Genomic DNA, 22465 nt, shown 5'->3' with positions numbered 1-22465 from the left:
GACTTTGGGTGATAATGACGTGTCAGTGTAGGTTCATCAGTGGTGACCAGGGTCCGACTCTGGTGGGGTGTTGATAACGAGAAAAGCAGTGCCCGTGTGGGGGTAGGGGTGTACCGGGACCCCTCTACTTTCCTCTTAATGTTCTGCTTTTAAAAACTTAGGTCTTTAAAAAATATCTATAGTGATGAGGTGCTAGACTCACTGCCCCTGGAATTGTTCCTCACAGAGGTTAGGTATCATCAGGGAGTTTAGAAAGCTTTTGTGTGCTAGTTGGCACACTGGACTAAGTGAATGTGTGTGTGTGTGTGTTTATTTTTATATAATATGAATAGTTTGGTAAATACCTGTCAAACAACTGACTGTCTGCAGGTTTAGCATAGAAATCACCTACCTATGTGAAGACAGTTGACAATTGTGTGCATACTGTGTGACTGAAAACTTTTCTGACTTTTTTAATTACAGAAGGCCTTACGACCGGATATGGGCTATAATACGTTAGCCAACTTTCGAATAGAGAAGAAAATTGGTCGCGGGCAATTTAGCGAAGTTTATAGGGCAGCCTGTCTCTTGGATGGAGTACCAGTAGCTTTAAAAAAAGTGCAGGTAAGATGACTTTAATTCTATAAATCCATGTAAAATTATACTCTGTGAATAACAAGTAGAGAAAAGTATGTCCTGAACAATTGGGTCATGACAGTCTCAAGTTGAGAATGACGGGAAAGAATAAAAATTGTCCTGTAAACGCTTGCATTAAGTGCCGTGTATGGTGGAAATCACTTTTTAGTTGTAATACTACTTTTACAATTGAGCTGGCTCTGTTCACCCAGATTCAGTCATGACTGGAATGATCTTAGAAAGGCTTTCACAGCTCTAGGTTTTAAGAGGCAGATTGGAGTTGTCACCATGGCTCCTAGCTGGGCGTGTGGCTACACGTCGAAGCCTCAGCTGCAGGCCTGGAGCAAGGAGACCTGGCTCACGGAATGCACCGCCTGAAGCCAGGACTCGGTGGGCACACTCCGGGGCGGGTCTCCGTGCTCGGAGAGAACCAGCCCAGCAATAAAAGAAAGAAAACCAAGGTGAACTTTATTTACCGGAGGAGACGGGAAAGTGAAATAGGTGAACGTAGGGGATTGCTGTCCCGCTTACCATGCCCACACTATGTTGGCATCGGCCTGCCCTCCTGCCCTGGCTGTGTGCGGGCTCCTCAGGCGCCAATGCCTCCCAGCACCCCTGCCCACGCCCTGCCCCGACGGGCGCCCTGCCTCCGGTTGGGGACGCCCTCGCCTTTCTGCCTCAGTGGGTTTGACAGCGTGCAGTGCAGTCTCACTTCTCTTTGCAGGGAGAGGGTCGTTCTTGCTGACACTCGCCTGTAGACTTCCTGGTTTATTCTGAACCTCGTGTCTTTTTCCCTGTCGAGTCCTGTGCAACCTCAGTGTCCTCTTACTATTTAATTTCATGAAGGATCAGTGTACTTGCAGCAGCCATCACCAGCAGAGGTGAACAGTTTTCCCTTGTACAGTAAATGTTTATGAAAGCGTTTACAGGACACAGGTGTCAGAGGTCAAGACTAGAACAGATGCCCTCATACCCATCAGGCAGCCCAGACACATCCATCACTCCCTTCCCTTGCAGGTCAGCACATCCTGAATCTTCTGTGTATCATTCCTTTGCTTTTCTCTAGAGTTTTCTCCACATCTGTATAAATTCTGAATGAATCCATTGTTTGCTTTTGCATTTTTGAACTTACATAAATATTGTCACATGTTGGTGTGTGGCTATGCTTTAATCTTTATACGTACAGTATTCAGTGTGTGGATGTGCATGTATGTATGTAGTATGAGATGTCGTGTGTGTAGTATCCCGTTCTTATTACATGCTACTAGTTGCAGTTGTATATGGTTGTTTGCTGTTGCGGTATTTCTGTTGCGTTCATGTCGTGTCTCCTGGCACACACGTGCAGGAATCTCCCTTTTGTATGTGCCTGAGATGGAAGCGATGAGCCTTCCTCTCTGCTTTGTCGTGTTGCAACTGAGACCTCTTCTAGTTTAAGCATAACTCCCTGTATATGCAAGAGAGAAACGATGCTGCGAAGATATTCTTAGCTTATATAATTAGGGAACAGTTATCTTAAACCTTTACAAGAAGAAATATATTTGCATTTCAGACATGTTTTTGATTTTGTGATATATTGCACTTGTGCTTAATAAGAGAGACCAGGGTTCTTCCTTTTTAATAAGCCATCTCTGCAGCTTAGTGTGAAAATGTTTTAAAATACCGTTGACCAGACTCCTTTCCTGTCTGAAGAATCCTAGCTTCTCTTCAGAAACTTCACCAGGAACCAGACATTGGATTTCCTCCTGCAGTTTGTTATTTTAAGGCTTCTTACTGGTCTGAAGGGCTGCGTCACTGTTTCCAGCTAATCCAGGACCCTTCCTGGTGGAGTCCCTGTGTTGAAACGTTGCGTCTATAGTTGGTGTGTCTTCTCACAAATATTTCATGAGACTCTTCAGGAGCAGCGTCCAGGCTCCTACGCGTAGTTCTCTGGGCGCTTCTGTGCTTTGTCCACGTGTCAGGTTTCAGTTTGCCGTGACCGGCTTGCTGGAAGCCCCTGGACGTCTGCCTGGTACCTGCATGTGCGAGGGAGGGAGTGTGTGCCGAGTGCACCTTCCTTGTCGAGATGATACAGGCATCGGGAGGGAGCCGGCGGTGGTGACAGGACTATCCGGTCTTTTGGAGAATTCGCCCCATCCTGTCTCGGTTTGTTCACCACCATTACGATGCTCCTTCACTGGGGGGCACGGGCTGGCCTTGCTGCCCTGTCTCCCGTCTCCCTTCCTGCTGCTCCTCCAGTGGGAGCGGGCGTCTGGTGCTCAGTGGTCGGCACCAAGGGCTTTGAGAACCAAGATGAACAAAGTAACAGGACTCAGGGGCCCCAGTGCAAGAGCAGCCAAGACATGTCTGAGCCAGTAAGAGAGGGACCGCGCGGGGGCAGCCTCGAGGGGCCCAAGTCAGAGGGCGGCTGAGAAAGTCTTCCCAGGGCACTTGGCCTGGCTCTCAGAACCGCAGTTGTGTCAGAAGATTAGCAGCCAGTTATGTTGATCTGGTCCATGCAATCTCTGTTTAGTTATACTCAGCTCATCCATCGTTTGGTCGTTAATTCTTGTCTGACTCTTTGCAACCCTGTGGACTGTAGCCCACCAGGTTCCTCTTGTCTGTGGAATTCTTCAGACAAGAATACTGGAGTGGGTTGCCATGCCCTTCTCCAGGGGATCTTCGCAACCCAGGCATTGAACCTGGGTCTCCTGCGTTGCAGGCAGCTTCTTTACCATATGAGCCACCAGGGACACCCCATATTTGCTTATATTTGATAGTTATCTTAAAGCATTCATCAAGAAAATCACTTTTTGAAGCATATTAATGCTTTTTTACCTGTGTTAATTTTAGATTTTATATTCTGTGTATTTTGCATGCAATCTTAATTGCATTAGGATTCTCATGCAATTAAAAATTTATGGATAGTAGTTTCTTTCATAATGCATGCAGTGATTTTAATGTATTTCTAACCCTTTATGGCCATATATGCAGTCTCTTTTCAGAGTTCATTGTGATTATGGAATTCATCCCAGTTAAATATTTGGCTCCATCCTTGTCCCTTGTCTTCCAGTCTGCAGGACCTCTTTTTTTTTTGAGTGTGTTCTCACCCCTTGCTCTTATTTTCCTGTGCCCCCTCTCAGCATCGCGCCGACTCTGCCAAGGCCAGGAATCCTGGTTCCTCAACACGCCTGCCCCAGACACCTGGTCGGTCGGCTCAGTCGCGGTCCTGGCCCTTACTACACTCGGGTGGTTCTGTCTCAGCCGTCCACATCCCCTCTCCTGTCTCCCTCATGCTCTCTTCCCACCAGACCTTGTCTCTGACTTCATCCTGACCACGGCACACTGGCCCACATCCCCTAGACCTCTTACTTCGGGTCTGACCTCAGTTGTCTGCTGATGTTACTTGGACCTTTGTCAGCTATGAGAGCAACGTGGATGCTTCTGTTTCAGAATTGCCCCATCTTGCTCAGCCCTGGGCAGGGTTTCCCTTCATTTCCCCTTTCATTCGAGTCCCAGTTCCATGCCCACAGCCCCAAGGGGCTCCTGTACTTCTCGGAGTGCTGCTCGCCTCTCTGGAGATGCACTCTCTTGCACGTCCTACTTGGATGCATTTTAGCCACAGGATAAGCAGAACCCAAACCAGCAGACATGCGTGACTGCAGTGTTGGCGGTGGAAGTGCCTTGGCCCGCTGGAGTGCCGGTCATGCTCAGCAGAAAGGGCCCACCGTGCTTCCCCATCTCGGGCCGCCCTCACTGCCCTTGCCCCTGCCTGTGCTCAGGGGTGGGGGGCCCTTTCTCTTCTGTCGCCCGTTCCCTCCTCCCTGCAGTCTCATCCCTTGGCGTCCTCAGGATGTCCCTGTGGCCGCTGCGGCTCCAGCACTCACTGCTTCCGCCTGCACCGGCTTGGCCCCCTCTCCCTGGGGCCCCCTCTCCCTGGGGCCGCCCTCGCCCCCGGGGTCCCCTTCTCCTTCCTTCCATGGCGTCTCCTCCCCCTGCGCCTTTTGGGGCAGGTCTCACCCTCAGGGTTTGGCTCCTTTGCTGCTGCTGGGCCGCTTTTCCCTGACCTCCGTAGGGTGGCTTCTGAACCCCTCGAAGCCCTGACTAAACTTGGCTGAGCGTCAGGCTCTCAGGAAGTCCAAAGAAAACGTGAATTCCCTGTGGTACCTCTCCCAGGCTTTCTGATTTTAAGGACGTGGGGCTTCTGGTGCTCTAGCAGTCAGATCACTGTAGGCTGAGCGAGTTAGAAGGCGTCCCCCTTGGAAACAGAGGTTTCTTTTTTTAATCAAGGACGCAGACAGGAATCCAGTTCCACGCCGTCATTTGCTGGGACCTTATGAGCCCACGAGGAAGCAGTGGAGGCCTGCCTCTGATGCGCCCTTGGGACGTGCAGGCGCCTGCAGAGAGGGGGCCGAGGGCCCTGGGGAGCCCCTGCGCCCGCCGGCCGCACCTCCGCCCCGCGGCCCCGCCAGCCCCGCCAGCCCCCGCAGCCCTGGGGGCCTGTGTGCGGGCTCCTCGGCGGGGAGTCTCTGTCTGAGAGGCCGCAGCCCATCTCCCGGGGTTTCCACCTCCCGCGCGTCTTCCGCCCTTCAGACGAGGGCCGGTCTCCCTGCCCGCGCGCAGAGGAGAGGCCGGGCCGCTCTCAGCCCAGGCCAGTGGGCGGAGGAGAGGGGCGTGGACCCCACCGCGGCGGGGCTGCGAGGACGGGACGGGCGGAAGGGGGACCGTGCGGGCGAGGGCCCGCGGAGAACAGGCCTCGGCCGTTCATCCCGGCTCCGTGGGCCCGGGACCCCTGGCTAGGATTCCATTTATGTAAGATTCACTTGGAGTAAGATAGGACACTTTGCCAGACTCCCTTAGTGTTATTTTTTAGTACTTTCTTTACTACATTCTAAGTGTTTTTTCTTCTGATAGATGCCCTTTCAAGGACATTTGTGTCAAGTCATTTGAAGGCCGTTTTCTTCCTAAAGATACAGGCGTTACCATTTTCAGTTTCATTAGTTGTGAATAATTCTGGCAAAATTTAAAGATGACAAAAGAAAACTTTTAAAATGATTCAGAGACTACCAAGAGCTTATCAGCCAATCACTTACCTAAACACAGCTTTGCTCTTCTCAAATATAAATTTAAAACCCCCCAGAAACTTGGATAGAGCCGGGAAGATGCTTTCTAGAGACAACCCTGTTAAACAGTTTATGAAAATCCTAATTTTTTTTCCTCCATATTTGTTCTCTTTTCTTGCTCATGGAATCAGACAGGTTTAAATCTATGTCTGGAAATGATTTAACCTAAAGATACGGTTTTTATTTTTGTCTTGAAATACTGGCTAAGAGAAAAAGGAAGATAAAATTCTTTTGAATTTCCAGTTAAATGTATATGGCTCAAAGTTTAGTTTCGCCTTAAATGTGCCAGCAATACTTAATTCCTCACTGTTTGGAAGTTACTTTTGTTACTGAGAATTCAATTAAAGATCGTTTAATTTGTAGTTCTAAATTAGTTGAATTATAAGTATTTTTTAAAATGTGGAAGCATGTAAAAACTTTTTATTGGAGTATGCTGCTGCTGCTGCTGCTAAGTCGCTTCAGTCGTGTCCGACTCTGTGCGACCCCAGAGACGGCAGCCTACTGGGCTCCTCTGTCCCTGGGATTCTGCAGGCAAGAACACTGGAGTGGGTTGCCATTTCCTTCTCCAATACATTTAAGTGAAAAGTGAAAGTGAAGTCGCTCAGTCGTGTCCGACTCTTCGCGACCCCATGGACTGAAGCCTGCCAGGCTCCTCCATCGGTGGGATTTTCCAGGCAAGAGTACTGGAGTGGGATGCCATTGCCTTCTCCGTTATTGGAGTATAGTTGTTTTCTAATGTTGTTTAGTTTCTGTTGTACAGCAAAGTGAATCAGCCATGTGTACACATATATTCCTTCTTTTTCGGATTTCCTTCCCAGTTAGGTCACTGCAGAGCGCTGAGCAGAGTCCCCTGTGGTGCACAGCAGGTCCTCATTGGTTGTCTGTCTTACACGTGACAGTGTGTGTATGTCAGTCCCAGTCTCCCAGTTCATCCACGCCTCCCCTCTTTCCGCCTTGGTATCCGTTTGTTCTCTACATACCTGTCTCTCTTTCTGCTTTGTGAATAAGATCGTCTATACCAGTTTTTTCAGATTCCACATATATGTGTTAACATATGATACTTGTTTTTACCGTTAATTTTCCACATGCTTGGAACATTGAGAGATTTCTTTGATTGTATATTTTAAAGCACTTTGTATTATTTATGAAATACGTAGCTGTTCTCGTGTCTCATTTTTAATACTGACTGCCTCTGGAGGGCAAAATGTATAACCTCTAGTAGTAATATGAGATGAATTACCTGTTGATCTCCATAGCTCCTAAATGCTAATTGGAAAGTACACTTCTTAACGTGTAATTATGTGTAGAGTATTACAATGGACTTACATGTTAGTTTGAACCATGGATTACTGTTTGATTGAGTAATACTGAATTTTATTTTTAGATATTTGATTTAATGGATGCCAAAGCACGTGCTGATTGTATCAAAGAAATAGATCTCCTTAAGGTAAATAACAAACGAACTGTTGACTGTTTTGAACATAACTGAGTGGGTTGATAAAAGTGATTTATTAAGATTTCACACTTAGAAGGAAAACAGTTTTTGAGATATAGCTTATGCCACACTGATTTCAAATAACATATAAATTTGAAATCAGTATATTGAAGAATGCAGTTACCTTTTGGATTCATTGTACACTAATTTAATTGGAATATTTGGTAGGAGTAACTCCCTCCCCTATTTCAAACTAGAAATAGACATAAAATAAACATAAAACATGGAAGAAATTTTTTTTCTTGACCATCCCAATTAGGCGTATTCGAAATGTTAGATAATACAAATGCATATTTGGTGTGATATATTGAGAATCTGGGCCGATCCAAGTTCACATTGTTAAAATAATATTTCCAAATCTTTTTTCCAGATTTAGAAAGGGTGGTGTAAAGAGTATGTCAGAGTTAGCTTTTCAGTTTCTCGCCCACTCAGAATAGGTCTGAGGTTTGAGTGCCCTTCACACTGCATTTGTTATAGTGACATTTCTTTTGAGGAACGCTGTGGCTTGTGTTGTGGTTTAACTTTTGGATAATGCTTGGAGGGTATTTATGCTGTCCATTTTTGTTTGTGCCCAAAATGAATCGGATTTATTAAAACAGATAAAGAGTAAGCTCAAAATAAGCCATGCTTCCCACTGTTCTACTTATTGTAGTTATTTCCTGGGACAAGAAGTGACTGCTTTAACAAACCTTTGTTAGAGAAATAATGTATCATTGCAGAGAATGTGGGAGGAAAACCTATCTTCTGTAAGTAGGAAGAAGAGAAGAAAAGCCTGTGTATACCCTGGGATAATTCTTGAATAATTTTCTTTGAGAAATGATTTGTCTTATGTTACCTTGCTTAAAGATTGAACGAAAAGGTTGTTAGAAAAGATTATAAATGTGTGTGGACTAATGCGTATATTTCTATAAGATGAATTTTTTTAAGATAATAATCAGCCCCACAGATAGGTTCAGAATATTTGTAGTATTTGATATAAAGGCAATATTTAGATATAGTAGATGTCAGATTTTTATCACTGACTGAAGTTATCCGAGGATCAGCCTTAACTTCAAAATAGTAAAAAGGGAAAGTGCACCTACCATTGAGTGCCCTTAAATGACAGTTATCATTTGGAAGGATATAGTTTTTAACAATTGGCTATTTAATTTGGTCATTCATTTATATGCATAATTTATATATTCATTGGGCATAGCAATGCTTTTAAAAATTTTAGGTGTATAATGTATTCTCTGATTTCTAAGAATATTACTAAAACATAATTGTTGTATGGTTTTACTTTCAATAATTATAATACTTATTTCAGAATTCACTAGATGAAAGAAAAATAACAGTCATGTTAAGATTTCTATAACTTAAAAATGAAATGCAGTAACTAATTTTATTCTTAAGTTACAAAACTGTAAGTGACTCTTGGGAATTTACAGTAAGAAAACTTTTTGATGCCATTTGTTTTTTTTTTCTCAGCAACTGAACCATCCAAATGTAATTAAATATTATGCATCATTCATTGAAGATAATGAACTGAACATAGTTTTGGAATTAGCCGATGCTGGTGATCTATCCAGAATGATAAAGGTAATGTTTTTTGTTTCTTGTTTTTTTAATAAAAAAACAAAACTAAAGATTAAAGATTTACTTTTTTCTGAGAGTTGTATGTTGCACATATAGGCGCATCAGATACTTGAAAGACCTCACCACAGTGCTTGCCGTGTGGTAGCCGTGTAATCAACGGTAGGCCATGGTGATGGTTGTGATTGTGAAGCTAGGTACCTGGTGAAGTGGTCCCCTTGGATGTATGAACACTCCAGAACCAACTTGGAAATAGACCGAGGGTGTGTTGTGTATAAGCTGAAGGTACAGCTCTGCAGCTTGGCTTCTCCACGCAGATCACTGTCTGTCCCACGTGTCTAGGCGTCAGGCCGAGGGGCTGTCGGGGACTGCAGAGCAGCCTGGCCGGGCCGCCCCTGCTCTTGGGAGGGACGCGGCAGAGAGGAGAGTGGGCCTCGTGCTCAGTCTTGCGTGTCACACCCTGATTTGACCACTTAGAAGTCGTTTAACTTTCTTTCCTGGAAGTGAAAGTGTTGGTCACTCAGTCGTGTGTGACTCTTTTGTGACCCTGTGGACTGGAGCCTGCCAGGCTCCTCTGTCCATCATATTCTCTCCTGGCAAAGATACTGGAGTGAGTTGCCATTTCCTTCTCCAGGGATCTTCCTGACCCAGGTATCGAACCTGGGTTTCCTGCATTGCAGGCAGATTCTTTACCGTTTGAGCCACTGGGTTGAAGTTCAGCTGCAAGTTACAGAAACTGCCTAATTACAGTAGCCTAAGAACTGTTTATCATTGGCCTTGGCCTAAGTTAACTTCTTCTATGCACTGCATTTCCCCCGAAACAGACTAATAATAGAAACTGCTTCATGGGGTCATTTTAAGTGATCAATTAATTTATACACACACACACATATTTATATATATGTGTGTATGTATGTATGTATACACTCACAGCCGAACTCAGAAGAGTGCCCCACCTATAGGAACACTATGTCAAAGGAAGCCATTGCTCTATTATGTGTTGTTATGTATATTTCTCTGTTGTATAAGATTCCGGGACTGACATGGCAGTTGTGACCTCAGGTTCTCAGGCCTGAGACGTGAGGGGAGACAGGCTGTGTTTGTGGGCACGTCACTGGATGCTTGCTGCCACACGGCGTTTTCTGCTTCACCCCGTCGGCCAGAATGTCGTCTTCGGAACACGCGTAGCTGTGGGGAGGCTGGCCTGTGTGCCCTTCATTTGGCTGTCTGTGTGCGAGCGAACCTCCTCTTACTCTGCAAGCTGAGCCGAACGATGCAGAAATCAGCCAAGACCAACAGAAGGAGAAAAGTCAGGGCTGTGAACTCTGAGCCTGCTCCAGCAGAGGACCCACTCCATCCCCAGCGCGTGGGCAGGGTTCCTGGTAGAGGGGAGGAGGAGGGGGTCCTCCCTGTGGATGAGAAGGGGGCTCGGGTGTGCCCCGGTGGGGGGCAGTGGCATGCTGGAGCCGTCGCTGAGCCCACTGTGGTCGGGCATCTTACGTGACCGGCTCGCGTGCGTATTTGGCTTCCTCTGGTTGGTTCTTCGTTGCAAGCAGGGACAGAAATTGGGGAAGCTGTCAGTTACTGAGTCCTGGCATCCAGGGCTAATTGTTAACAGAAGTCACTGTTAGCTTCCTGGGTTGTCGCTGGAGAGAGCAGTGTGACCTCCTGCGAGGTGGACGGAGCGGGCGTCTTCTCGGGCTGCTCGCTAGAGGGGAAAGGCTGGCTTCCTGACCGGGTGCTGCGGATTGTGGTTCAAAGGTCTGTTTTTATATGAGCTCTGGCCGTTGTCTGTGTATCCAGTCTCTCAGCAGCTGCTTGAGCTCAACCCGTAGTCTCTGCCACATGGAGTTCTCATAAGGGGGTTTTAAAAAACAGTAAAAAAATGCTTTGCATGCATTATCTTGTTTACTCTTTACAGTGATTTTGGGAGGTAATTTTGACACCTAGAGAAGAGAAGTATCATTTCTAGTAAATAGAAGAACTCTGTTTGAATTAGGTTTGTCTGATGCAAAAATCCATGTGTTTTCCTTGAGAGACTCTTTAAGAACTTTTGTATTACAAAACTCCTTTGAAAAAATCAGATGAAAACCCTTGACCTTCTCTACCTGGAAAATGCTGATGCGCACACAGTTTGCGTTCCATTCCAAGCCTTCGCAGATGTTCTGATCAAGGTGTTGGTGGATTCGCTAGCAGTGATCCTGCTTTCCGGTGTGAATTTAGCATCAGCCACTTACGCTGTCGTATCACTGAACTTCTTTTAGACCCAGTTTCCTCATCTGTAAGATGGAGAGAGTCTTATAATTTCTAAATATAAAAAGTCTACATAAAAGGAAGGTAATGTTCTCATTATCACAGAACGCTATCAAGCTGACTCTGTCCCATGGTAGGATGACTCACTGCTCATCAGTTTTCCGACTTTCTGTTTTAGGGACTTCCCACCACCGCCACAGATAGCTAACCACTGCCAAAAATGTGTCTTTGCAATTTAATTAACAAAGAAAGAAATGCAAATACACAAATGGGAAATCTTAGAAAAGCAGCTGTCTATCAAGATGGGACATATAAAAGCAGCTGTAAATGATCCCTCCCAGAGAAAGGGAACCGTGGGGCCCTGTGTGGACGTGGGGTGTCGCAGGCCCCCAGGACCCAGACAGAGAGCCACAGTGAAGATAAGAAACTGGATCAACACAAGTCTAGAGATAACTGATCCACAGACACGAACCAGATCAACCGGGGAGGGAGGGTAGAATTCTTTGCTTGAACCTTTGGGTATAAGAGTTATTTAATTACTTCCAGGGGGAAGGAAAGTGGGCAAGTCCTTACTGGGCAAATACGTGCTGAAGCAGACGGAAGAAAGAGCGTTTCAGCTGGAGTCTTAGCCTAGACTGCGCGCTTATGACTGTTGCCATTGTTTACAGTTTGGGTTCTTGTTCTGTCTGCTTTTCCTCCTTCGCTGCTCTTCCTTCACACGCAAAGGCTGCCGTTCCTGGCCTGGTGCCGAGGCGTGCCTGAGCCTATAGCATTTACCTTCGGAGAATACTCCTGTCCGCCGACCGCTGGAGAAAACCAGCTCTAGACCAGAGAACCTTACAGAAGCCCTGTTAACTTCTGTCGTCAGCAGACTCGGGTTTCTCTGGCCAGGCGAAGAAGGAAAAATTTGTCAGTGTGAACTTACATTTATTGTGGTGATGAACTCAGCTCCATGTTTAAACAGACTTGTCTAAGTTGACATTATCAAGAAAATTTTTAAGCAACTGACTCACTGGGTCTAGTAAGATAGATTGAGAACAGAATTCTGTTTGGTAATGAGTAATTACTTAACCATTTATAGAATTGACAGCTATACCCTTAAAGCATCAGTTATGTAGAAGATGATTTGGGAAACTTTAAAAAAATCTGTTTTAAAAGAAAAAAAAATACTTTTCCTAAAAAAAAATGCTTTTTAAAATGTATCAACTGATTCCTAGTAAGATACTTAGAGAGCGACTTAGCGTACTTTGGTGGAAGACTGAAGTGGTCCTTCTTTGAAGGGTTAGCACCGTCATCCCTGCTTTCTCCTTCATGGGCTTTTCTGTGTCAGCCTGTCCTGGTCTTGCCCTTCATCAGAGCTGCCATCAGGTTGCCTATCAAGGTAGAAGACGCTCTGGTTCCAGTTTTCCAGGCCCTCTTGGAGCTCTTCTAAAGGCTGGAAGTCATATTATCAAATCCTTAGATGTGATGGTACTCTCAGCATAGTGACTATAACAGAAAGCTTGCACAGTATGCAGAACGGAAAGTTTGACTGAGCGGTTTCACATGAGTGGAATGTCTGCACATACTGATTATAGTCCTGTGAGTCTTTTAGGGGATGATGTTTCAGACCTGATCAAATGCCTAGTTGTACTGGGAAGGGAGTAATTTATTAACTTTGGAGGATCTGACCTGTGAGATCTCCCCGGGTCCTTCATCAAATAAAATCACTCTGATTATGGATTGTTGCATTGCTGTTGAACTCAGAGTTGTGACTTTTCTCTCCATTTGACGTAGTCAGCTTAGGGTTTATTTATTTATTTTTTAAAAATATATAATGTCTCTCATTAGTTTTCTCAAGTGGTAAAGATCCTTAACTTTCCTCCCTATGTTCTCATCGCCCAGATTAACCACTGATTTTAAGCATAAAACCTTTCTGACTTTATATTGTATCCTCACAGATCGGTTCAGTCGCTCAGTCGTGTCCGACTCTTTGCGACCCCATGGACTGCAGCATGCCAGGCTTCCCTGTCCATCACCAACTCGCAGAGCTTGCTCAGACTCATATCCATCCAGTTGGTGATGCCATCCAACCATCTCATCCTCTGTTGTCCCCTTCTCCTCCTGCCTTCGATCTTTCCCAGCATCAGGGTCTTTTCCAGTGAGTCAGTTCTTCCCATCAGGTGGCCAAAGTATTGGAGTTTCAGCTTCAGCATCAGTCCTTCCAATGAATATTCAGGGTTAGTGTCCTTAAGGACTGACTGGTTTGATCTCCTTGCAGTCCAAGGGACTCTCAAGAGTCTTCTCCAACACCACAGTTCAAAAGCATCAATTCTTTGGTGCTCAGCTTTCTTTATAGTCCAATTCTCACATCCATACATGACTACTGGAAAAACCATAGCTTTGACTAGACAACCTTTGTTGGGAAAGCAGTGTTTCTGCTTTTTAATACACTGTCTAGTTTGGTTATAGCTTTTCTTCCAAGGAGTAAGCGTCTTTTAATTTCATGGCTGCAGTCACCATCTGCAGTGATTTTTGGAGCCCAAGAAAATAAAATCTGTCACTGTTTCCATTGTTTCCCCATCTGTTTGCCATGAAGTGATGGGACCGAGTTCTCAGAGCTTCCGTCCCGGGTTTTTTCGCTTTTTGCTCCCCCTCCTTTCCCTGCTGGCCTTGCTCGTTCCTGTGCATCATTTACTCCCTAGGCTCCAGGGGATCCGGTTCTTGTCTCGAGGGTGGAGCTCTGTCTGCACCCTGAACGCATCCAAGCCCCCGCGTCCACCCAGGATCGTGGTGTCCCTCGTGCAGACCCTGTGGAGCTGGCCCGAGCTCAGAGTTCTGTTTACTCTGCTTACGAATGCTGCTCAGATTTCTCCGTCAGCTCCATTTCCATTCTCTCCCCTGAGTGAAGGACCGTGACCTGTCACCCAGAATGTGAGAGCTTTCTAACTCATCTCCCCCTGGCCAGGACCCTCCTTCACATCCGCTTCTCCGTCAGTCTCTAAGAGAGGTGGAGAGAGAGAGAGAGAAGAAAAGCCTCTGCCCCAGACCTTCCTGTAGCCCCCAATGACCCCCAGAGCCGTTGTGATCCAGAACAGACCCTGGGGGAAGGCGCGCCCGCCTGCGTTGTGTCCTCAGGCGCACAGAGTAGGTGGTCAGGGGACACTTACTGCAGAGTCGGCCCCGCCTCCCTCCCCGCCCCGGGTGCTCTGTCCCCCAGGCTGGGCGTGTGTCCGTTAGTCCTGCTGCTACCGGCTGATTCACCACTTCCTCAGGACGGTCTCTTAGACCAGGACCAGGGATGGTTTCTCAGGACTCCTTACACCGTGATGCATTTGCTTGCAGGCTTCTTTTCCTGATGTCTGGTTTCCCGTGTGACCGTGTTGAGTGCGGGGACTGCCTGCGTCTCTCCCTGGGCTGCTTTCATTTTCTAGGGAGCGCCTGGCTGATGGCAGCAACTCAGGCAGTGTCTGGAGACGGTGTGTGTGAGACCCGGTGCCCTCTGCGCTGTCCGCCCCTCTGTTCCAGGGGCCTGTCGGGAAACACGGCTGGTGCTCCAGCAGGCACACAGCGTCCCGCTATCTCACACTCCAGTCCCGCGAGGAGTCGCTCACATCCAGGTGGAATGTGGCAGCAGAGGAGACAGCGTTCTGATACAGGAAGGTGCTTTTTGGCCCTAAGAAATGCTAATGTTATTTTCTCAACTAATTTGTGCTATATGCTGGTCTTTATACAAGAGACTACATTACCAAAAAATAAAAAATGATAGGAACTTCTTTTATGAAGGAATGTGGCAGTGACTTGATGCTTTGCAAAGGATAGCAGTAGATACGAGGGTTGTAAGGAGCGTGGTTCATTTCTTGGTGGTACCTGATACTGTAAATCATGGTGCATCACAACATACCCCACTGTCTCAACGCTCCAGCTTAATTGGGGTGGAAGACGAAAGATAGCTCCTGGTCTGTATTCCAGAAAGAAACCTCTGGATAGCATTGCATCAAAGATTTTTGCAAGTAAATAATTAATTGGTTTAGAGCAGACTGACAAATATAATTAAGCAATTTATAGTTGAAATATTCAGTATTTCTCTAATCAGTGACAGAGGCGTACCTGAGGCTGTGGTCGGATGAAATACTTCCCGGATGGGTTTTAAGATGAAAGGAAATCCAGAATTTTTCATCATGTATTTCTTTATCATCAGTAATCAGAATTTTAAAGGAAAAGATTCTTACAGAGTGGTGATTGGGTTACAGTTTATCCAGTTGTGATATATATGCTGCACATTTTCTTTATTGTATCCTAAATTGAACCAATACATGTTCCATTTTGTAGTATGCCTTATTAATACTATATATTTCACTTTTCTGTTGCTAAGAAACATACTTGGTGATGGAGACTTAGTATAGAGGAGATGAGAGACTAATCTCAGAACTATATAAGCACGAGCTTTGTTCATTTCACTTTGTCAGTAGAGATAGTCTTAAAATATATTTAAAATTTTTGTAGCCAATTTTTCCAAAATATATTTTATTCTTTGAACTATTTATAAGTTCCTTTATTTATAATTGCCTTTTAGAAAGTCAGTTTGAGTCAGATAGAAGAGAATATAAGTTTATATATTTAACATTTTATTTTTTAAAGCTATATTTTACTAAAATATTGGTAAAACAAAATATAACCCAATATAATAAATCCCTTGAGGGGAAACTCAGAAGTTTTTTATCTGCCAAAAAATTGTTACACCGCACCTCACTGGCTAAGAGGAAAGTGACTGTTATTGTTACAGATGTTTTTTAGTGACATGTGCAATACAGATAATTTAAACTGAACTCTATTTTGTGCCAAGAGTTTGGCACAATTTCAGATGATTACTTAAGGTTAGCTCTTCCCCCCACCCAATTTTGTTGAGTTGTAATTAAGATACATGACTGTGTAGGTTTAAGGTGTGCAGCATAATGGTTTAAATTACCTGCATGATATTGCATGTGAAATGAATACCGCAGTAAGTTTAGTTAACATCCACCGTCTCATCGAGATACACTAAAAAGCTAGAATGTTTCGCTCTCAAACCCACCTGAGAAAACACCTTTAGTTCACTCACTCACTTGTGTCCTACTCTTTGCAACGCCATAGACTGCAGCACGCCAGGCCTCCCTGTCCCATCACCAGCTCCCAGAGTTTACTCAAACTCATGTCCATTGAGTCGGTGATGCCATCCAACCATCTCATCCTCTGTCGTCCCCTTCTCCTCCTGCCCTCAATCTTCCCCAACATCAGGGTCTTTTCAAATGAGTCAGCTCTTTGCATCAGGTGGCCAAAATGTTGGAGTTTCAGCTTCAACATCAGTCCTTCCAATGAACATTCAGGACTGATTTCCTTTAGGATGGACTTGTTGGATCTCCCTGCAGTCCAAGGGACTCTCAAGAGTCTTCTCCAACATCACAGTTCAAAAGCATCAATTCTTTGGTGCTCATCTGTCTTTATAGTCCAACTCTCACATCCATACATGACTACTGGAAAAACCATAGCCTTGACTAGACGGACCTTTGTTGGCAAAGTAATGTCTCTGCTTTTTAATATGCTGTCTAGGTTGGTCATAACTTTTCTTCCAAGGAGTAAGCGTCTTTTCATTTCATGGCTGCAGTTACCATCTGCAGTGATTTTGGAGCCCCCCCCCCAAAATAAAGTCGGACACTATTTCCACTGTTTCCCCATCTATCTGCCATGAAGTGATGGGACCAGATGCCGTGATCTTAGTTTTCTGAACATTGAGCTTTAAGCCAACTTTTTTACTCTCCTCTTTCACTTTCATCAAGAGGTTCTTTAGTTCTTCTTCACTTTATGCCATAAGGGTGGTGTCATCTGCATATCTGAGGTTATTGATATTTCTCCCGGCAATCTTGATTCCAGCTGTGCTTCTTCCAGCCCAGCGTTTCTCATGATGTACTCTGCATGTAAGCTAAATAAGCAGGGTGACAATATACAGCCTTGACATACTCCTTTTCCTATTTGGAACCAGTCTGTTGTTCCCTGTCCAGTTCTAACTGTTGCTTCCTTACCTGCATACAGGTTTCTCAAGAGACAGGTCAGGTGGTCTGGTATTCCCAGCTCTTTCAGAATTTTCCACAGTTTATTGTGATCCACACAGTCAAAGGCTTTGGCATAGTCATTAAAGCAGAAGTAGATGTTTTTCTGGAACTCTCTTGCTTTTTTGATGATCCAGCGGATGTTGGCAATTTGATCTATGGTTCCTCTGCCTTTTCTGAAACCAACTTGAACATCTGGAAGTTCATGGTTCACGTATTGCTGAAGCCTGGCTTGGAGAATTTTGAGAAAACACCTTGGGTGCTGATTTTCTCTTCATTACAGTCAATTTGTGGTGCAAGCAAGTGACTTTTCTGAAGGAAACTCTGTGCTTGAATCTCCTTACTAGCTGCTCATCTAATAGAACACCTAGGTTCATAATGTGCAGTATGGGTTTGCCTCTCACGACACACAGAAAGACCAGTTCACACAGCTACCTTTTCTGGAAGGTTCAGTTATCCCGAGTGCATTTTCGGTGCTGGGGCACTGCAGGGAAATATGCTGGGTGTGAATCAGCCAGTTGTGTCTGCCTGCAAAAACACTGTTCTCGCCCAGTAAAAACTAGAATGTTTCACTCTCAAACCCTCCTAAGAAAACACTTTGGGTGCTGATTCTCTATTCACTACAATCAATTCACGGTGCAAGCAAGTCACTTTTCTAAAGGAAACACTGTGCTTGAATCTGCTTACTAGCTGCTCACCTAATAGAACACCTAGGTTAAAAATGTGTTGTTTTGGTATGCCGCATACCACATATAAAACAACCAGTTCACACGACTTCCCTCATGGAAAGATTCAGCTTGTCCTGAGTGTGCATTTTAGCACGGGGACACGGCAGGGAAACGTGGTGGGTGTGAACCTGCTGGTTGGGGTCTGCTGGCCAAAGCCGCATTCTCCGCTCCTGAAAGTTAGAATGTTGCATCCTCAAAGCCCACCTAGCAAGACATCTTGGGTGCTGACTCTCTGTTCGCTGCAGTCAGTCCTTGGCGCAAGCAAGTGCCTTTTCTGAAGGAAACAGCGTGTTTGAATCTCCTTACTACGAGCCAATCTAATAAAATCCCTAGGTTTATAATGCATTGTATGGGTATGCCACTCACCACCCAGAGAACCACCAGTTCACACAACTTCCTTTATGGAAAGATTCAGTTTTTCCCAAAAGTGTATATTCAGCGCTAGACAATGCTGGGTGTGAACCTGCCAGTTTGGGTCCACTGGCAAAAACAGCATTCTCACTCTATAAATGCCAAAATGTTTCACTCTCAAAATCACCCAAGAAAACTCTATGGGTGCTGATTCTCTCTTCACTAGAGTCAGTTCTTGGTAAAGCAAGCGACTTTTCTGCATGAAAATACTTGCTTTGATCTCCTTACTAGGAGCTCATCTAATAGAACATCTAGGTTCATAATGAGTTGTATGGGTGTGCCACTCACCTCCCCCCCAGAAAACAACCAGTTCATACAGCTTCTTTCTTGGGAAGGTTTAGTTTGTCGCGTTTGTGTGTGTTCAGTCTGGGACATTGCAGGGTAATATGCTGGGTAGGGATCTGCCAGTTGGTGTCTATTGGCACGTATAGTGTGCTCACCCTGGGAAAGCTAGAATGTTCACCCTCAGACCCACCAAGGAAAACACTTTGAGCGCTGATTCTTCAGTGCAGTCAGTTCTTGGTGCAAACCAATGACTTTTCTGAAAGAAACACTCTTCGTGGATCTCCTTACTAGGAGCTCATCTAATAGAACACCTAGATTCCTAGTTTCTAGCAAAAAAAGAAAACTTTTTTTTCTTTTGATGAGAACCCTTAGGCTTTACTCTCCCAACAACTCCCCTGTATCAGACAGCAGTGTTGTCTGGAGCATCATGCTGTGCATCACATCCCTAGTATGTACTTACCTTAGAGCTGGAAGTTTGTACCTCCTGACCCCCTTCATCCAGTTCCCCCTGTCACCTACCCCTTTGCCTCAGGCGACCACAAATCTGATCTTTTTTTTTTAAATGAGATTGTGTGTGTGTGTTTGTACATTTAGATTTCATATGTAAGTGACATCATGCAGTATTTATCTTTGACTTATTTCACTTAGCACAATGCCTTCAGGGTTTGTCCATGTTTTTGCAAATGACAGGATATCCTCATTTTTTATGACTTTACAATACTCCATTGTGTACATACTACAACTGCTTTATTGGCCGATCAGTTCAGTTCAATTGCTCAGTCATGTCTGGCTCTTTGGGACCCCATGGACTGCAGCACGCCAGGCTTCCCTGTCCATTGCCAACTCCCAGAGCTTGCTCAAACTCATGTCCATAGAGCTGGTGATGCCATCCAACCATCTCATCCTTTGTTGTCCACCTCTCCTCCTACCTTCAACCTTTCCCAGCATCAGGTCTTTTCCAGTGATGCACACTTAGGTTGTTACCGTATCTTGGCTATTGTAAATAATGCAGCAATAAACATGGGGGTGCAGGTATCTTTTCAAGATAGTGTTTTCGTTTCCTCTGGGTATGTTCCCAGAAGTGGAACTGCTGGATCATACGGTAGTTTTACTTCTAATTTTTCAAGGATCCTCCATACTGTTTTCCGTAATGGCCACACCAATTTGCAACCCCAACAGCTGTGTACAAGGGTTCTCTTTTCTCCACATTCTCACCAGTGTTTGTTACCTGTTGTCTTTTTTTGGTGGCCATTTTAACAGGCATGAAATGGCATCTCGTTGCAATTTTGATTTGCATTTCTATAATGACTAGTGATGTTGAGCATCTTTTCATGTTCTTGTTGGCGATTCCTTTATCTTTGGAAAAATGTCTACTCAGGTCTTTTGCTTGCTTGTTAACTGACTTATTATTTTTAGTTTGGTTATTTTTTGCTATTGAGTTGTGTGGGTTCTTTCTATATTTTGGATAGTGACCCCTCATCAGATACATTTGCAATTATTTTTTCCCATTCTGTAGGTTGTCTTTTTGCGTTTTGATTGTTTCTTTTGCTGTGCAGAAGCTCTTCAGTTTGCTGTCACCATACTTGTTTGTTATTTTGTTGCTTATGCTCTCGGTATTATATCGAAAAAATCATCATCGAGGAGCTCTTCTGTGTTTTCTTCTAGGAGTTTCATGGTTTCAGGTCTCACATTTAAGTCTTTAATTTGCTTAGAGTTAATTTTTGTGAGTGGTGAAAATTAAGGTTTTAGTTTTATTCTTTTACATGTGGATGTCCAGTTTTCCCAGCAGTGTTTATTGAAGAGACTGTCATTTTTATATTGAGTATTTTGGCTCCCTTGTCAAATATTAGTTGCCTGTAAATGCTTAGGCTTATTTCTGGGCTCTCAGTTCTTTTCCATTGATGGGTCTGTGTGTCTGTTTTTATGCCAGTACCATACTGTTTTGATTTCTGTAACTTCATAATGTAGCTCTCATCAGGAATTGTGATGCCTCCTACTTTGCTCATCTTTCTCTGTATTGCTTTGGCCTTTGGAGGTCTTTTGTGGCTCCACATAAATTTTCAAATTGTTTTGTTTTTACTTCTGTGATAAATTACATTGGAATCTTAATATGGATTGCGTTGAATCTATAGATGGCTTTTGGTAGTATTGACATTTTAATAATATCAGTTATTCTGATTATGAACATGGGATTCTTTTCCATTTATTTGTGTCTTTGATTTGTTTCTTCATCTTGTAGTTTTATGAGTAGAGGCTGTTTACCTCCTTGGTTAAGCTTACTCCTAAATATCTTATTGTAAATGGAATACATTTTCTTTATTTTTTCAGATAATTCACTACTACTGTATAGAAACACTACTGATTTTTGCATGGTAATTTTTTTATCCTGTGACTTCACTGAATTTGTTGATTAGAACTGATTTTTTGATAGAGTCTTTAGAATGTTTTTACCTATAAAATGATGTCATCTTCAAACAGAGACAGTTTTACTTCTTCCTACTCAATTCTGATGCATGTTATTTGTTTGTTTTCTTGTCTAATTGCTCTGACCGGTTCTTCCAGGGCTGTGCTGAATAGAGGTGGAGACAGTCTAAGATCCCACATTTTGTTCCTGAGTTAGGCCCTCTCTTCTTATTCATAACATACAGGTTTATTCTTGAATCGTCAACTTTGTATTTTCTACATTGTTACCACTTGTGAGGCATTTCCTTTAAATTTGGTAGGAGCCTTAAGACTCTCTTCCTTTATAAAACGTAAACTTAATTTTTTGTATTGATTTTTTTTTTTTCGTGTCTGTAGAAATGCACTTTTTATTAGTTTTTAATTGCTGATTATCACAAGCTTAGCAGATTAAAACAACACAAATATGTTATCTCACGATTTGGGGCGTTAGTGAGTTCACATCCTGCTTTGTGGGTTCTCTGCCCAAGATGCTAGAAACTGACCTCAAGATGCCAGCTGGGGCCATGACCTCACCTGAGGGTTAGGGCTCTCCTCCTGGGTGACTAGACTGTTGGGAGAATTCAGTTCCTGTGGCTGTATGACTGCTTGCCTCCTGATTGTCAGCTGGGAGCCACCCTTGAGGCCACGTGTCCCTCTCTGCAGCTAGCAGTTTGCTCCCTTACCGTCAACAGGAGAGTCTCTGGCTTTGAATTTCTCTGAATTATTTGAAGGGCTTATCCGATCAGATCAGGTCCACCCAGGGTAATCTCCCCAGTGATTAACTCAAAAACCGCTGATTAGAGCCTTCATTACATCTGCAGAATCCTTTCTGTCACATAAGATAACCTAATGCGGAGGTGGCAGTTCATCACGTTCATAACCCAGCTCACACTCAAGGGGAGAGGTTGGTACACCACAAACTTTGATAAATTAGTGAAAACATCAACAAATCTTGGAGATAATTATTATCTTCAAATATTACAACTTGTAAATCTTGTTCACTTTAGTGTGGTTGTTTTTTTTTTTTTTGCATCTGCAGACATATTCTTATCTGTTCTTATCCAAATTTAGATGCAGTACTGGAAAGAAAAGCACTTAAAAATGTCTTCTACACTCTTGACCTTTGGATCCTTAAAGCAGCAAAGTCTTCCCAGCAGTACCATCTATCTTTGTTGATGCTGATTTATGGCTCAGAGGGTACAGACACTGTCCATTTCAGCATCTGGCATGAAGTGTGCAGCCCGAGCCAGACCACAGGGAGAGTTGCCAGTGCTCCCAAGCACGTCTGTTTCCTGCTGGGTCTCTTACATAAGATTGCCACCTATCTTATGTTGTCTGTGACTTCACAATTATTCAAAAGTCTTAAGGTTACAAATTAGTGGCACTGTCTGGAAAAAGCTATGCAGAACTGAATATTCTATACATAGGTACCTATATATTATGCATGTACACCTGTGTGTGTGTGTAACTAAAAAGGTTTATGTCTGTTTGGTATGCATA

At 44.2% G+C, this 22465-nt stretch overlaps 1 protein-coding gene across 4 annotated transcripts in view; it reads left to right on the top strand.

Annotated features, from left to right (window-relative positions):
* The window catches only part of NEK7 (NIMA related kinase 7), a 139284-nt gene that overhangs the window by 72951 nt on the left and 43868 nt on the right, over window positions 1–22465 (top strand). For 3 of the 4 annotated variants that reach the window (XM_081492667.1, XM_081492666.1, XM_081492668.1), the window contains exons 3-5: window positions 463–603; window positions 7099–7161; window positions 8677–8787. In XM_081492667.1, the coding sequence (XP_081348793.1) occupies window positions 463–603; window positions 7099–7161; window positions 8677–8787 (315 nt within the window). The remainder of the gene's footprint in view (window positions 1–462; window positions 604–7098; window positions 7162–8676; window positions 8788–22465) is intronic. The other variant, XM_081492669.1, reaches the window with a different exon arrangement.

This window comes from Giraffa tippelskirchi, chromosome 5 (assembly GCF_054371585.1).
Source record: "Giraffa tippelskirchi isolate mGirTip1 chromosome 5, T2T-mGirTip1v1.2.pri, whole genome shotgun sequence".
Classification (NCBI taxonomy): Eukaryota; Metazoa; Chordata; class Mammalia; order Artiodactyla; family Giraffidae; genus Giraffa; species Giraffa tippelskirchi.
Note: the sequence above shows the minus strand (reverse complement) of the source record. Positions and strands in the feature narration are given on the sequence as shown.